The 19059-nt window shown below is 35.6% G+C and overlaps 1 protein-coding gene across 3 annotated transcripts in view; it reads right to left on the reverse strand.

Annotated features, from left to right (window-relative positions):
- LOC122809736 (capping protein, Arp2/3 and myosin-I linker protein 2-like) overlaps positions 1-19059 on the reverse strand; it is a 1549910-nt gene that overhangs the window by 89721 nt on the left and 1441130 nt on the right. For all 3 annotated transcript variants that reach the window (XM_044081444.1, XM_044081445.1, XM_044081446.1), the window contains exon 35: positions 2821-2928. In XM_044081444.1, the coding sequence (XP_043937379.1) occupies positions 2821-2928 (108 nt within the window). The remainder of the gene's footprint in view (positions 1-2820; positions 2929-19059) is intronic.

The raw sequence follows: 19059 nt of genomic DNA on the forward strand, positions 1-19059 counted from the left end.
TGGGTCTTGTGCACCCAATTATCTTTTTTAGTTTTTATTTTTTAACCTACTACTGGCTGTGATATATGCTATATAAAATACAGTCCATACATTAGTGGCGTCTTGGTGAGATTTTGTGAAAAATGGGGTCCATCTCATGAAGGTACTCACCAAGACTTGAGGATATATTCATTTTCAGCAGTACTACTCTCCTTTGCTTGCTGATTTAACATCTCTCCATTTGGACCCCTAGTCTCTCCATTTGAACCCCTGCAGTGTAGTAGTTATCATGTTAGCTTAATACACAAAACATCCCCAGATTGAATCTAAGTGGAAACATTTTGGTGTTAGCATAACAATTAAGGTTTTTACCTCACAGACACAAGTTACATAATCACCTTTGAAGGAAACTGTCTAGGCTTAAAATGGCTCATAATTACTGGAGTAGTACTAGCAGGTGGCAAAGTGATTAAGATAATCGAGTAAAAGGAACAAATGGTGACAATGTGATATGGGACAGTTTTACAGAATGACATTCTCACTTTGACAAGAAGTGTGTGCTATAACCACAATAAAGAGCAACACTAAACTAATCTAGGAAGACATTACTATTATTATAGTTATGTGTTGAAAACAAACAAATTAAAAGTAAATTTCTTTAATAACAAATGGTAAACATTGTATAAAAACTCCATTTATATTCACCCCCCCCCCCCCGGAAGTCTATTTCCCTACAGTGCCCACCCTGGATGGTATTACTGCACTTAGAAAATGGCCTCTCTGTGTTTGAGAAAATGGCCTCTCTGTGTTTGTTAATATTCTATTGTTGTATATTATATTTCTATGGGTGTATGTCTTTTTTATACATTTTTACTTGTTTGGATAAAAATAATTATTTTTATGTATATTGGTAATGTTTTCTTAGGGCAATAACTATACAATTTATTTTATATATAACTTTACTATCTCTAGGGCATTACATTGTGAGGCTTGTCAGAGATGTGAAATATTGGAAATAATGAAAGATAAAAGTTTGAATATTTTATTTTTAACAAAAATAATATGAAATATCAATTCATGTTTTGATATAACTTTAAAACATACATTTATTGATTTGTTATTTTTATCATTTATTAACCAGGTAAATGCTTAGAGAACCCACTTCTCAACAGTGATCTTGGAGTAATGTCTGTTTAAACTGAGTGGCGTAGAGTCACACAACAGAAACAAGGAGGCTGAGGGAATCATACCCTGGACTACAGGATAAAACTTATTAGCAGATTATAGCTTAATTCCCTGAGTTAAACAGACATGGAGTTTATTTTTTTAATTACACCTAGAAAAAAGAGAAATACAGCTGTAAGTATTTTTGTTAATTTGTATGTCTATTATTTTATTTGTTTATTTATGTTTATTTGCTTATGTTTTATTATGTACCATTTCCTTCTTGTTTCAAGGTGAGAAATATTTTACATTACAAAATTGAGGGGAAAAATGGCTTTACACATTCAATATAAAGTACTTTTATTCCACATATCCACTGCATAGTTTTAGGGCTAACCAAGGCACCAGTACTGACCTACTAGATGTTGCACAGAGCATCCACAACTGGCTATATTATGGTTCAATAGCAGGTCAATCATTTTGAACCTCTCCAAAGCATTTGATACTTACGACCATTCAGCAATGCTTCTCATAACTAAGTTATTTTGTTCATTTTGTTCTGTCAGTGCTGCTAAGTGATCTAAAAGCTATCTGGAATTGTTGTTGTTTGTCTTTCGGCTTTTCACGGTTAGGGGTCGCCACAGCGGAACTCCGGTCCGCTAATGATTGGCAGTAGATTTTCATGAATGCCGAGGTGCCAGCTCAACGTCCAACCTTCAACGAAGGCACTCCCATTTACACATGTCTTTCGAATGCCACCCAACTGCAGGGAGGACATGCAGACACCACACAGAAGGCACTCCCCGCACTCCAGCTGAGAAATGAATGGGAGAACCTCTTGCTGTGAGGCAACAACGCTAACGCTGCACCACTTCGGATATCCCATGCATCAGCTTAGAGATGGCACCATTCCATCTGACCATTTGGTGTTTTTAAAAGCTATCTGGAATAAAAACACCAAATGGTTAGATGGAATGGTGCCATCTCTAAGCTGATGCATGGTACTGTGGGAGAATCTCAGGGGTCTGTATTAGGGCTTGCATGTTTTTATCACCTTTGTGAATGGCATGTCCTGTTATTGTAAACAAGCAAAGATTTTATAATGCTCCCTCTTGAGCCCAATACTGTCACCAAGATCAATACCAACCTGTAATCCAGCTATTATTTAATATAATTATGGCAACTATAGAACTTTACATCAACACAGTAAAACCAAAACTGTGATCTTCTCAAGCAACAGGCAAAACTTTGTTATTTTAACATTCTTCTCCACTGTAGCCATTGGAACAAGATGCTTTTTCTGTTTTACATTTGCTGACTGCACTGAATAACTCTTTGGTACATTGTGATATACATAATGTTAAAACATTAATTTTATGTGATCTGCACTTATTTCACAAGGTATTCTGCATTATTTTCTATGTGTAGCTTTGTTGTTCTCTTATACAAAAGTACCTTAATAGTTTGCAGTGAAAATGTTTCTTGTTTCTTTTTTTTGTTCCAGGGTACTCTCCTGTTTTGCAGATGCCCTTTATGACAGCAATGGATATAATTAAAGTGTCATAAACCAAACTATTACTGTGTTTTCACTATACCTGTTTAGCTCTGTCTACTGAAATTTGGCCTAGGCCTTAATGTGTAATGAAAATTACAATGACCTCTTGTTCAGATACTCACCTTCCTGTTGTGATGAGTAAGTCTGCATACTGAGCTGTTCTTCATGGACAGAAATGGCTTTCCTGTAACGAAAATTCATTACTCGTGGTTTGGGCTTTGGCTGATTTTCTGTCAAGAGAGAAGCCACTGTGTTACTCAACGTAATGTTTACTGTGACAGCAACAAATGTACAGATTTCAGTAAATCATTGGAACAAGTTCACTTGGAGTCTTCAAACTAATCTTTTTTGCTTTAAAGCAACTGTTTCCGTATTTCCCTGTACATTGGCCTAAAGGAAGGAGAACTAGTGGTAATTTTATAAGCTACAATACAACACAAGACAACATACTGTGCCCCAACAATGCTAGCAGCTATAGTTAAAGTACACCAAACTAAATTACAATAAATTGAGTTGCACTACCAGCCATGCCCATATCTACTAAAAGCAATGAATGATTGACTATAAACTGTCATACAATGTTTATATCTTGAGTTTGATATGCTCTTTGCAGGCCTCCCATTTTCTCTCATCAACATCTGCCATATTTAGCAATGATATTTGCAGTAGCAACATCCTGTACTATCCAGATATGAAGTAAAGTGGCTTTAAAAATCACGTTATTTTTATGCTAGCTTTTCAAATGGCTGCATATAAGACACTAGTTGGAACACCATGCTGAGATAATTACCATGTCATTGAGGGTATATCAAGGCCTCTGGAAATTGCTTTTTTAGTCTATCTCTATCAAAAAAATATTGCTACTTTTGCAAATGTAATTTTTTAAGGAAGTAGTGAACAACAATGTTGACGCCAAAGCTGACATTTTGTAAATGTCTTGGTACATACAAGGATCCAAGGACTGCTTCTGAATTTCTCTTTCTCTGTTTTTGTTTCTTATGTTTACCTTCCTACCCTTATTTGCCAAGGCTAACTTTAAAACTCACTGAAGTCACATTATAGTACATAAAACAGCTTAGGTATAAATTCTTATGAATATATAAAAAAATCATGCTATAAATCTCTGACAAAAAAATCAAAATAAAAAGAGGCAAAAACATGGAGAATCCAAAGAATTAAAAGTGCAAATAAAGTGACAGATCCATAGCTTTTGAAGGTATATAACCCTTTTGTACCCTCCCAAAGACCAGCTATTCCACTTCATAATGCCCTCTAACATCCATTGGGCCCCTGCACCTAAGCTAGAATATGAGTTAAGTAGTCATTGATCTACCTCTATACGAATCTATACTAGATGAACAAAAGTTCTTAGCGAACACTCACATGAGCGAATATTGCAGAACTCGAAACCGCAATTGTGAGATCGCCGTACAGGGAAGATGGGAATATCTGCCCTTTACTCACTGTAGTGCGATCTTGGAGTTGGAATATATATTTAGCGGGGGGTGTGGGGGAGCAGCCCCCCACAATTGCAGTTTCGTGTACGTGGGTATTCGCTCATGTGAGCGTTCGCTAAGATGAACTTTCGTTCATCTAATATAGACCCCTCTATACTGTAGGTTTGGGGGAATTTACATACAACTCTTGGATTTCAAAATAAATAAGTATTATTATTATTATTATTATTATTATTATTATTATTGTTGCTGTTGTTGTTTTTGCAGTTGTTGTTGTTGTTGCTGTCAACCAGCTCATTTGGTCACCATATGGATTATATATTGATCAAAACCAATAAAACATAAGATACCTTACTGGGTGAAAATATTTATTCTTACCAGTGTACTAATATACTTTTTCCTGTGCATTTACAATCAGCATCAAACCTGAATTATTTTTATTTAGTTAGTAATTTGTTACCTGGGTAGCTGGCCTGGTCAACTGAACTTTTTCAGCAATGAAACAGGCTCTGAAAGAAGTAGAACTGAGAAGGGAAACACCACTGTGTGTACAATAAGTATACAACCTTATAGTAAGGTTCGAGTTCACATCACAATGCCTACAAGTAACACAGTAACGCACAGTAATTAGGACTGTTCATAGAAATCCATGTAATATAACAGAAGTAAACAGGATATATTACTGCACAGCTAAATTAATAACTGATAAAGTACTATCACAAGAACAAAGGGTAGTAAGGGAAAGGAAGGGGAGAAATCGAATACCATCATGGAAGTGTCACCGTTAGAAGACTATAGAAGAGGGAATAGATCAACAAAAATATTAAGAAAGATAGATGTGGTAAAAGCAATGCACGGTATTAGAACAGACAAGGATCTATCATGCACTATTGCAAATAAATTAAAAAATTCAGCACAGGTGGAAAAACTTAGAAGATACGCAGAAAAATATAAAGGAAAAGTACAAAATAAGCAATTTATTGATGGGACAAAAAGGTTTTATAGAGAATTGGGAAACAAGGTAAAAGGAATTGAAAGACTGCCAAAAAAAGAAGAAATAGATACATTTTGAAGAAGTATCTATGAAGATCCTGTGGAACATAACAAAGATGCTAAATGGATAGAAGAAGTAAAAGAAAGAATAAGAAGTTTAAAGGTACAGGATATGAAATAGGATGAAGTAACAGCCAGAGAGATTGAAACAAAGTTAATAAAAACATCTAATTGGAAAATCCCAGGCCCAGATCCAGTACCTAACATTTGGTTAAAAGCATTAACATATTTGCATGAAGATTTACCTGTGATTAACAACTATTTTATGAGCATCCCAAACACACACAAACCTGGCTAACAACAGGAAAAACAATTCTCCTACTCAAGAGTGAACCTGAAAGCTACCCTAAAAATTATAGACCAATAACTTGCCTTCCGATGACATATAAACTATACATAGGAATTGATGCTGACAGAGTTTATAGTCATTTAGAAGAAAACTCAATTATGGCAGTAGAACAAAATAGCAATGAAAGAAAGTCATATGGACAAAGGATCATTTGTTGTTAAATAAAGTCATACTGGAGAACTGTAAAAAGGGGAAGAATCTAAGTAAAGCATGGATTGACTAGAAAAAAGCATTTGATAGTATCCCAGATTCATGGATAAGAGTGCTTAAAAATGTATAAGATACATCCTACATTGATTGACTACATTACAGTGACCACAAAACAGTGGCAGACCACTTTGCAATTAAGCCATGGTAAAGGAAAAATTATTATCTCAGAGATAAAAATTCAAAGAGGGATATTCCAGGGTGACTCTGTCAGTTCTGCTATTCTGCCTTGCTCTTAACCCATTAAACTGTCTATGTAACAGCTTACGTTATGGCTATAATTTGGCTCCTAGAAAACAACAAAGTGTAATGACATCTTCTCTTTGTTGATGATTTAAAACTGCATAGCTCATCAGATGAGGAACTGAAAGCACAACTGCAAGATGTCAAAACTTTTTCAGATGATATAAGAATGTCATTTGGTCTTGATAAATGTGCAAAAGCAACCTTTAAAGCTGGAAAACTGCAACAACAGGAAAACATTAGTCTGGAACAAGAATGTGATATAAATGAACTTGAGCAAGAAAGAGTGTATAAATATTTGGGAATTGATGAAGGATCAATAATATAACATGAACAAATGCAAATAAAACTTAGTAAGGAATATTTCATATCTGCTGACCTCACAAGACCCAAATGTAGTGAAAGTTTTGAAACATGAGGAAAATAAATATAAGATGACTTCTCTGCTTAATCTAGCAGAAGCATATCGGCATCTAGTAGGAATGGAAATTAGACCAGAAGTAGATAAAAAACAAGCAGCAACTGAATGTGCCAAAAAACAAAAGAAAGAATATAAGGTGAAGGACCAGAAGAGAAGGCAAGAAATGTGGAAAATGCATAAATGTAGTTGCAAGTATAGAAAACTTCTATAAGAACCTCATGCTGATCAGGAATGAATGCATGAATGGTTAAGGAGAGGTGAATTCAAACCAGGAGATGAAAGGTTAATATTGGCAGCACAAGACAGTGGGCTATGTACACGCTGGTTACAGTTGCACACCTTGTTGCTGGTTGCGACATACTAATGGCAGAAGGACTACACAATGAAAGACATAATAATGTGGTGATACTGCTGCCCTGGGGATTGTGCAAACATTCTGGTATTGAAGTGGCTGAAAAACACTCGAAACATGAGCCATAAAGCATCATAGAAAATTATGAAATCTACATCACATGGGATCACCCTTTATCAACAGTTCAAAAGATAGATGCTAGAAAAATGGATATAGTGGTCCAAGAAAAGAAGACAAAAGTATCACTGATCATTGAAATCGCCACACCTAGTGACTATAGTGTCCTGCGTACAGAGAGACACAAAGTCATAAAATATCAGGATTTACAAGTGGAAACAAGAGCAATGTGGAAGAAAGATACCCAGATAGTTCCAATAGCAGTAGGAGCAACGGATCTTATAAAAAAGGAGTCTACAATCATATTTAGATATGTTACCAGTCCATGTAAGCCCATATGAATTGCAGAAGGAGTCATTATTTTGCACATTGCAGGTGCTGCAAAGAACACTTTTGGCTGACATCAAAGATTGAAGCAATACTAATTTCATGAACTTTAAGCATACTTTGACTTAAGAATGAGGTCCATTCCCATCATGTTATTAGAAACCAAAAAGATTTGGAGAAATTAAAAAAAACATGAATAAAAAACATGGTCTGTCTACTACACTGTTGGGAACATATTTGCTAGTTGCAAACCCATTAATTAGTTATGAGGGAATATTTGAAAGACTTTTGCAATATAATTTATACAGTGTTTATAATTCAAATAAATCAATACCATTTTAATATTTTGTTTAGCAGGGCATCAAGCAAAATGTTTATAAATATGTTTTATTAATAGGTTTTTTATAGTAAGAACATGTTGCTTGTTACGGCAAGTATGATAACTTACAGTCCACATTTTAATTTGGGTATTGGGACATTCTTTGAAATGTCATGAAGACTTCTATTCTGAGGTTTCCTATGTGATTTAAATCACCAGTCTATTAAGACTGGACAATAACCACTTAGTGAATTAAGCAAGGGCTTTTACTTTGATAAAACTATATGATATGTTAGATAATATAAGATCTGCTAATGTTTTGGAGCCTACTTTGGGGTTAGGTCTTCCAGGTTATATTATTAGTTGGTTTGAATTATTTAGGCTGAGGCACCTTTGAAGTTGAAGAACAACTGGACCAAGTTAATTCAGGATAAAACTACCCAGAAACATAGTGCTTTAACAACACCTTTGGGAACACATGTGCTAGAGCTAACACAAACAGAAACAATATGTAAAGTGTAGGAATATAGACCATTCCCCACATGGAGATGTGCTTTCCCATTTACCATATTTGCTTTCAGACAGTTTGGAGAGTTATCATGTCTGAAGTTAGTTGTTTTAATAGGTGATATTTGTATACGGAAGGTTTATTTATGGGAAGGAGCACACCCCCACTAATTGCTTGGCCAGGTATGTTATTATGAAGTGCTTAGTGATGTTCAATGCAAGTGATTGGACAGAAAAACATTTTTTGTCACATCTCTGTTACTGTTAGTATTAGTGGTAAGTCTGAATTAATATAGGGTTCGTTTTGGCTCCATTTATTATTCATACTTCTGATATTAATGAGCTTTATCCTTAATTTTTATAGCACTGTAATTCTTAGGGGCAGTGTGAACACTATGGGTAGGAAGTTGTATTCCTGTGTTATGGACATTATGGGTTGAACCTATCATCATAATGAATTAATGTGATAGCGGTGAGGTAAAAATTAATGAATAGTTTCTAAAAATGCTTAAGGGGGGGTCAAAGCATTGCTGGATGAGATTTAAATTGTTTTATAGATGCTTTCTAGTTATATGTGTGTTTGCTATATATCTCTTTACATATGTTAATTGGCTTTATGTCAGTGTTAGGATTTCTCTGTGTATCAGGCTATGTGGTTGACAGGAAGGGAAGGCATGATGTGTATGATATATATATATATATATATATATATATATATATATAAGGTTTAAATGTGCACATAAACTTACACATAATGTGTGATAAATGCAGTGAAGCTCATTGGAGAGATGAGGTAAGAATGAAGAAAACTTGTTCTTCCCAATTTATGATGAAGGCAATGAGTGATAATGCTCTTACTGTTAGCAAGAGCTATAAAATATGCAGGATGCTGTAAGATGAGATAAGATGGTTAAGAAGTTCATGCTGTAATCAATATCTTGAAAAAATAAAGTTATCTAGCCATTAAAGTATGAATAACACCTTACTACCTTCAACAGCAAAGAGTAACATGAGGAATTAGCTGTGTTACAGAGATGTGGGAAATAGGTTTTGTTGTCACCAAGAGCTGAAAGACGTATGGCAGTACAAGATTATGGCAGAAACTAAAAAATGAATAGGCTCTTGTTGGTCCCAGGAGCTGAAGGAGTTAATCAATGAGAAAAAGGTCATGGCTCTAACAGGAGTTGGAAAGAAAGTACGCAGAAGATCCTGCTTCAACAAGAACTGAATGAAGTAGTTCCTGTACCACAAACAGTTCTTGCAGCAGAATGTCTGTAGGAATGCCTAATCATGATAGGTAAATTATGAAGCTTTGATGTAAATGAGAGCTACCTCTGTAAGTGTGTGGGGAAGACAATTGAATGTCGCACTTGTCTTAGGCCTGGTGTCAAATGGTAGGAGGAAATGAGGTAATAAAGAAAATGATTGAGGAAGTGGACTCTGTTTTGATTATGTAGGAGAGGACATCAAATTATGTAAGGAAGTGAACTTTTTATTGGCTGTTAAGATGTGGTGGGTGAATGCCAAGTGCTACAAAGAAAATTATGTTGGGGTGGGTGGGATAAGGGGATGGTACAGCTGTATAGGATATGCATATTATATTGTGATGTGCAGTGTGGAGCTTTCCAACTCCAAATCCAGTAATCCTTCCAAATTGATCAGTACCTTGTTTTTCAAGAAGTTTCAAACAGAACATTATGGAAAGGTAAGCCTATCAATTTATTACTAAAGGTGAATGAGTCAATCTGAGATAGTTAGCTTACTAAACCATAGTATAAACCAAACTGGTTTATTAGCAATTAATGCCCAAATAGTAATGAGTGGGTGTACAGGATGTACATAAAAAATGGCAGTAATACTCTCACTTTGGCCAGAAACAGTCATTATTATATTTATAAGGTATATCTACTTTGGTAAAACATTATTTATTAGGATTTACCAAGTGGACAGAAGCAGACAAAGTTATTACATATGTGAAGTATACTCATGTTTCATTGCAATACATTCATTGAGCCTTTGCAATGCTAAAATGGATGTGTTAGCTTTCCTGGGGTGCTAACCACTTATGTTATATAGGAGGGGAAGTGTAGTTATTCTACTAATCATAAATCTGTATTTGAAAGCACAGGTGACAAACAAAGGAAATCTCTGTATGAACTGCTGCAGTACATTATGAAATACCAAGGCAATAGCTTTAACTTGAAGATAAGTGTCGCCACCAGATTCATGTGGAGAAGGATCTAAGGTTTATTGCACTTTATCAAAGAGTTAGAAATACTTTTGTTTTAATTTCTGCCTCTGATGTTGTAAGAAACAATATGAATTAGGATACAAGAGAGTTTCCATATTTGCTGCATGTCATCTTGGAAAGTGTACCATTGACTTTCACTGTGTAACCTAAACTGGCTTTAATGTGAGTACCATGAATCCTCTGTACAGCTGCATTTTGCCCACAGATTAATTTTCACACCCAGCAGTGGTCAAAATACTGACCTGGCATAAGTTTCAATGGATGTTCTAGTCTTCTACTGGTCATCTCATACCTACTCCTAAATCCACAAATAGGTGTGGAGATGCATATTACTCATTCTATGTATACAGGTTTTGCATCAATTCCCTTTAGCCTATGTTCCATTTTAAAGAATAATGCATTTAAGGTTGGATTTCAGTATCAACTGTCCTAATACTTTTCTCAGAATACTTGTGGGATAGTATTGTGCCATTAATTCCCTCCCATTAACTATAAACTCATATTCTAATAAACTATACCGTACATCTTGCCAGCAACTGCTTTACAGAATATTTATTAAAGTGCCTTACTTATGCCACTCCAGCATATATTTCTCAAAAGTGGTGAATTAAGTGCACCTCCGTCCCTAGGGGGGTTTCAATGCACTGGCCCCTTTCTTACACTTTTTAAACAAATGAGTGTAAATGCATGTGTTCTTTAGTATTCATCTTATTGATTGTTTTAAATGTATACTTACCTACCAGATTGTTTTACATTAATTGTTTGACAAGTTATTGTTTAGTAAAGCAAAATAATTTATTGTTTAATAAAACAAAACATGTTTGTGTGTGTTTTAAATATGTAGTTTTAAACATTTTCCTTATGTGAAGTTAAACAAAATTAATATTTTAGCAGTGACAAAATTACCCATTTCAGAATATTTTATTCATAAAAGACTACTCAAAAATCTGTCATTATAATCCATGAATGTCTGTATTCATCAATTACAACCATTTTGGCTGTGTACACCTCAGATGTCTGACTGTGATTAAACGCCCACAGTGAAGTATCCAATTTGCTTTATACAAATGCACAGCAACCACAGCTACAAATCCTGCAAATCCAAACTAATAACTGTTTAACCTGATCATGACATCAGGGTCAGTCATTTTCATCCACTGACAGCTCCCATACACAGTATTTATAGCCACACTGTTTATGGTACAACAACAATTTCCCCATAAATGCAGTTCAGGATTTTTTTCACAAAAATACATGGTATCCACATCAAAATATTCCATCTTATTTCCTGTAAAATACATACCAGTCCTGCAAAGTCAAATTAAAATGAACATATGACAACAGGATAAGTGACTTTCATCCATAGACAGCCCACCACACTACCCAGCAGTTATATCTTCTTTGGTAATGCAGTACACTTCAGATAACTGTTTGTGATGAAAATAAAGTATTTCAAAATTGCTTTACACAAAGGCACATTGGAACCACAATGACGTATTCCAACTAAACATCACACAAATGTAAGGTGTTTTCAGAAAGCTCCATGCAACAGCTATAGTCACATTGCTGACTGTGCATATGAGGACCTGATTTCATAAAAAAATACTGTAAATACTAAATGTACACACAGGGACCTGATTATGATAAAAATTATGAAAATAATAAATTATTTTAACTTTGTTTCACACAAGCAATAGCCACAGTAAAATATAAATCAGGGACAAATATTACAAGAGTGGAGACCAAGGCCCCCAGTCAGGGAAAATTTTTAAATCCAAAATTTTAAATCACTTTAAAAGTTAATGGGACAACAGGTTTTGTACCAAAATGCACTTTCTGAACAATAAGAAGAATGAAACTCTGATGCCTCCCATTACTGACTGACTAACTTTAATTCTCTGCGCTTTAAGAAGAGAATCAACATTTTTATGACAGCAAAAACCGGCAAAATCAGGGATGTTCTGCAAAGTCACAGATACCTGAAAGATCCTGCTTAAAAAAATCTCATTAGTTCTGTAAAGCCAGAATTATAATCAAATAACACCAGTCAGTCATTTCCATGTACAGGCAGCCCATCTATTCTGCAATTTTGGTTTCTGTGCTAATAAAGCAGCAGATTCTTCATCAATATGCTTTTTTCTGTACAACATGAGACTTGAATGTCTAACATTACAGAATGGCTTTAATCCACAGTGATTTGCCAAAAAAAAATCTAATATTTTATGAAGGACAGGAAGAAATATGAGGCAAAAATCATAGAAAGTTGGGAGGCACAATATAGACTTGCTTCACAAAAAAATACATTAGTCTGGAAAAGCAATCATACAACAGCAGTCAGTTATTTTTATTTACAGTCATGCCATCTACTCAGCAATTACAGCTACTTTTACACTCCACAGATATGCCTATCAATTACAGTCACTTTAATAATTGTGCACACCTCAAATATCTGATTTGAAGCAATTAACTGAATAACAGGCACAGTATCATTTAAGCTTCTTGCTACAAGACACATACAGTGCAACTCAATGTAGCTGCCCCACATGTGCACATGCCCACCAACTATAGCTACTATTGACTATGTGTACCTCAGGTGTCTGGTTGTGAAATGTTGACCTAATAAATAAATAGAAAAATAAAAATATGCAGAGTAATATGTTTCAGCAGAATAAGTTTAAACTGCTGAATGGCAAAAGATTGACTACAAAAAGTTGAAAGTCAAAACTAAGAAAAAACTTGGCAGATGTTCTATGCAGGGGAAAAACAATACTGCACCCACAGACCCCAACCCGCTAACTAAATATCAACTCCAAGACTGCACCATAGTGAAAAGGGGCAAAACACCAGTACACATTCCATGCAGGGGGCAACCCCCCGCACCCACCACACCCCCTGCTAATTTTGTATATGTGTTATCAACACCAAAAATTGCACTATCATCAGGAAAGGGCAAAACAGCAGTCCCTACTATACTGCAGTGAAATCAAGTTAATGTTTTTGTTCTTTCTTTTGTGGTCGATATTTTGTTATTCAGCATTTTAAATGTATCCTATTTCAGCTTGATGCTGTAACACATAGAATGACAGGCTTTTTAGAACTCAGATGTATGATTTTATCAGACATACACAGCAGGAGTGACTTCAACCCTCTCCCATACAAAGATTGTCTATCATTGTCCCTGGGATGCCAGATTGATGTTAAGAGTCATGCTTCTCAAAATATTTACTCAAGAATTCTGGACAGCGTCAAAAATACTATGAGCAAAGGCCCAAACTTAGAGGCAATTGTTAATTATTATTTGAATTCACTTAAAAAGCTAGTATAACAGGCTTTGCTTCAATACAAATTATGAAAAATACTAAGTTTGAAACTCTAATGTATGTAATTATTGACTGACCTCTTATCCTATTTTTTTTATTTTCTGGTTTAAATTATTTAAGAGGAATGGGGCATAAATGAAACAAATCAGGGATAGTTAAGTGGATGAAGTTGCTTTCACATACACAAAGCCCATTGGCACGCCCTTCCCGAAAAAAAACAAAGGGTCATTTCTGCAAGTAGTGTTTATAGCAGATACATGCCAATATGTGCAATACTATATACAGCTGCAGACACAGCAACCAGCTGGGAAATGGGGAGGGGGGTTCATTTGAAAACATTAAGATTTCACTCCTGTCTGTGCTGTGAAGGGCACCATGTTGAAGTTGGTTTATTTTCTCTTTGCCTACAGCTGTTACAGCAGTCTACTGAATGTACTTCCAAAGAGGAATAAACTTTACAGATGGGGGAACTACTATAACACTTGTTTTGGGGTCCGCTTCCAACTCTGACATGCCTTTCAGTTGTCCTTTGTCTGGAACAACTAAAAGACAGAATACTAAGTAGATTTGTAGAACAAGTGACATTTGTGTTTTCCTTTGTGAGAAAGGCTTGTATTCTATATGTTTGATAGCACCACGCTGAAATGTGATACATTTAAATTGTCATACAAGTCAAACACTGAATGGCAAAAAAGATCAACCACATTTTGTAAACAGTAATTTGATGAGATATTGTTAGAGTGGGAGCTGGCTTTTTGTCCTCTAAATACATCTTTTTTGACTTTGCACACTCAGGTGTCTGGTTGTGACAGGATAAGCTGCTGCAGACAGGAGTAGCAACCAGGAAATGAGTAGAAACTTCTTTGGAAAACATTAAGTTTGTTCTCCTGTCTGCATCTGCAAGATACACGTAATTTCTAGAAGCTTTTTTATTTTCCCTTTGTTTGCTGAAACTATTCCAATGGACTGTCCTTCTGAGAATAAACTGTGCAAATAACAGCAGGAAAAAAAAATCTTTCATGACTTTCTCCTGGTTCTGTGCTTCTAATTGCAGATCCGAAATGTATTCCAAATGTCTTTTGGTTACAACACCAGAAAAACATAATATAATAGCAGATAGATGCACAGATCAGGGTGAAAAGCCAGCTATGGCTCTGACAACCAGGATTGGATAGCAAATTTATATTTCATCTACGGGAAAATTGGGTGGGGTGCTCCTTCTGCAAAGAAATTTGCTAACAGATATATACTGTTATAGAGACAAAGATCTGTACAAAAAGAAAGTTACTTTGAAGGACCCCAAAAAAGCTGACCATACCTCCTATCCTGTCTGCTATTTTACATCCAGATAGATCATGGGAAGGCAAGGAGTAGAAAGCTGCAGCTGTTTAGAGGTGTTATGTGTTTTTAAGTAAATACACATTTCTTTACTTAAAAATATAAATTAATAAAGCAACTCTGGATAAAAACTGTCACTTCCCCATGCTATACAAGTGCAAAGCTGTCAAGATTATGCAAAGGTTCCTACCTCAAGGTGTCATTTAGCATGTAATTAAAACTAAAAATGCATTTTTGTTATCCATTAAGTTCAATACATAAGCTAGCTAGACAGGGTTAGAGTGCTAAACATAACAAAATGTTACTTCCTTGCAGATACTGAGTAGATGGTTTTCCATGCACCCTCTCCCTTCCCAGAACTGTGAGACCTGGGCAGCTACCTGAATCATCCCAATTATAATCTTCCACTGCTCCTCATAGTAACCTTGGGGTACTGCCTTACTGTCACAAAGTGAATGGTGGTCAGTGGGGGAGGGCCAGAGCACCAAAACAGATGTAGTAGCACTGAGATAAACTTGAGAATATAATGGAAAATAATATACCAATAATTTGTAGTAAAAATTAAAATAAAAATACAAAGTAGGGTAATTAAACAAACATTTGCAGTAAAAATATCAAAGTCAATTATGCTGAACAATTATCAACTTAACTCAAAAGCATGCAACAGGAAGGGTGGGGGACAACAGCACAATCATAACCTATCTCTAGAATCTTTTAGCTAACAATTTATTATTGTAATTAAAAAAATAAACATATAAGTATCTCAATAACTACTAAAACGGTTAAAGGTAATGCAGTTCTTTAGCCAGTAGTGACAGTAAACCCAAATAATATGAAAATCTAAATAACACCATATTAGAGGGCATTGTGGGGAAAATAATCCATTACTAAAAAAATAAAGTAATGTTGGAAGAGGTGCCAGCACCATACCATTTTGGAGACGAGCAAATTACAAACAATTCTTAACTCTTAAAAGTGAGGATGCAGCATTAGTACTGAACAGAACTTCAAGATACAAGAAAACTGTTTTATTTTATTTTTTAAAAATATAAACATTACTAAACATCTCAAGAGGAAGTACAGTATCTTGTTAATAGATTCAGGCAGTATTACATACAACACACTTACAAGAAACACACTGAAAAGGAACAGACTCTATTGTACATAACTGTGCATTAATAGCATGACATATAGAATTGTATATTGGTTTTGCAAGGGTACTTGGATAATAGTTATCTCCACATCAATGACACTGGCCTTCCTCAATTATACCTCTTTTACATGCCTAATTATTACAAAATAGGTACTATTATTCTCAACTTATCAGAGTATGATATAGCACTTTCACTTAAACTACCCACTTACCCCTGCCAAAAGGCAATCTAACATCTGAACTGCTGTCCTCAGAAAACCCAATGCTAAAATACTTTTTGTCTCCAAACAAACATAATCCATTGGGCCTAGTTGTATTCATCTTGCTTAGTCACAATTACATACATCTATGTCATAATTCACACACTATCCAGCCCTTCTACAAAATACTCCTAAGGAATGCCTCCACCAATGGCACACCGAAAAAAAATGCCACTCCTCCAGACAGAATTTGTAAAATATCCACAATTTATTTAGTGCTTCCATTTTTGAAAGACTTCATCAGAATAAATAACTCTTGTTTAACACACATATAAATAACCACAACCAGGAAGAGACCATTACATCACTTCCTGGGGCTCACAACACACTTAAAGAATTTAAAAAGACAGTACAAAATTTCCACAAGATGACCCATAAAAACTATCTTTGCCTGTCCAGATAAAGTATAAATGAACGCCAATGCAGAATTACATTTTTCTGTAGTATTTCACAAATGTTAATTTCTGGATACTGTCACTTAAAAGGGATTAACAACATATTAATAAAAATATCTGCTTCCCTACCATTATAATTCTAACAGTCTAACTTATTCTTTTCACAGTTTCTGACGTGTAAACAGCTCAAGTGTGGGACTTTTTTTATTTTATAGCTTTTAAGATTCAATGCCTAAACCTCTTTAGTTCAATAATTGGGAAGACATCAGAAAAACAATGAGAGACAAAGACCCAAAATCAGGAACACCTGTTTGAACTTTGACCTTATATACTTAAAAATTGCTAGAATAACAGCTTTGCATTAGCATGCATTTTCTGAAGAATATTGGTTTAATTTATTTATTTATATTTGTATTTATTCATTACTTATCCTTGGTTTTCTAGGAGATTTTACATCTACTTGAGCTACTGCTAACTCAGGCAGATGAAACCTTGGTCTAGAGGTAGAACAGAGGGTGAGGACAAGGAAAGAGTGAAGATACTGGCTGATGGATAAGGTGTAAAGGAAAAAGAAAGGGGAGCAGGACAGAGACAGAATTAAAAGAAATGCTCAGTAACAAATGAAAGGAATGAAAGATGGGGTAAAGAATGACAAATCAAAGCACTGTGAAAAAGAGAGGAAACTGCTGCAGTGAAAAAAACCTTTTGGACTAAAACTTGAGCACTGTGCTGACAGAGTATAAATTGTAGCAACCGTTTGCAACATTTGGAAAAGGAAGGAAGGGTATGACTGGAACAAGAAGAAGTTGGAGGAGGAAGGGCTGTATTTTAGGTTAGATGTTTGGGCAATAAATAACATGCAAATAAAGATTTTCACACATGCTGGAAAGGGATGCACAAAGGAACTGTCAGTCCTAGAAGTGCTAAGGGAAGGGATGATTTATATCTACTGAGAGGTAGCTAAAAAAACATCAGCAGTCGGTTGGCAGTAGGAGACTGCAGTAGGGTATGAAGGATGGAAGGGGAAACTTAATGGAAGTTGTGTATCTAAAGATAGAGGAGATGTCATTATGAGTAGTAACATAGGGTGGGGTGAAAGGGGCAATTGCCCCCAGCTGCAAGTGTTTCATGGGGTGTGGTCAGCTGATCCTGATTGCTGTTTAATGCAATACCATTTTTAAAAGCCGGTATTGCATTTGAGGTCAAACCTGAGTGCTGTGGTTTAAAAAAAAAAAAAAAATCTCCCTCCTTTTTTTTTTTTTACTAAAACCTGAGCACTGTAGCACTCTGTGCTGACAGGGTATAAATTGTAGCAACTGTATGCAACAGTTTAAAAGAAGAAAACAATGTAACACAAACATGAGCTCAATAGTGCTTCATGTAGGCAGGATATAAACTGTAGCAAATATTTGCTACATTTGTAGCAATCAGCTTATTATACTTTAAAAGAAGAAATTATTTTTGTAAATGTGTTGAAGGAGAGTCAGGGCAGGGCACAGAAATAGGACCCGAACGAGTGGGGGGAGTGTTAGGCATCTGGCCAACTGGTTGCCATGCCACTAGAAGAACATCCTTTTTTTCTCTCTACAATGGAAGAGCTTGGGGGGCCATGGATGCAGCTGTAATAAGCCAATCACTACAATGTACCAGTTGGCTTAATACAGTAACATTGCTTTGTTCTTCACTTGAAGAGCTGAGGGGTTGGTGTGGTGCTATATGATACCAGGACAGGGTGCTGGTTAACCAGCTACACGTCTGATCATGAGGAAGATAAAGTGGCAATATTTCTGATGGAATTTGGGGAGAAGTAAAGGTGTAAAAATTAAAAAGGACTGAGTGAGTAAGGGGTGCAGATGTCATGGTAGAAAATGAAGGCATGATGTAAGGATGATAAAAGAAAGATTGATAGGGAGAGAGGAGATTGTGTAAAATGAAGAAAAGTTTTTAATGTATGATAGGAGGATGGAAAATGGAAGAAGTGGGAGATATGGGTTTAATGGATTTCATTTATGGTGAGGGGCAGGTGTAAATAAAAAGGACTAGGTTGGGGGGGAAGAAGTGGGAGTAGACAAAGGGTGGTCAGAGGAAATAACCAAGACATACATAAACACCTTTATCTCTAGTTAGTCAACTTGTCCAATCTCTTCCTCCACACACATTCAGCCACCACAGAGTGACATGAGACCAGCAGCAGAATAGAATAGGAGCTGTAATGGCAGTCAGGAGAATAACAGGCAGGTCAAAAGAACTGATAGCCAGCTGGTCCCTAGACATGCATGTTTGTAATTTTGG

The sequence above is a fragment of the Protopterus annectens genome, chromosome 8.part0, assembly GCF_019279795.1.
Source record: "Protopterus annectens isolate FY-2018-M chromosome 8.part0, PAN1.0, whole genome shotgun sequence".
Taxonomy (NCBI): domain Eukaryota; kingdom Metazoa; phylum Chordata; order Ceratodontiformes; family Protopteridae; genus Protopterus; species Protopterus annectens.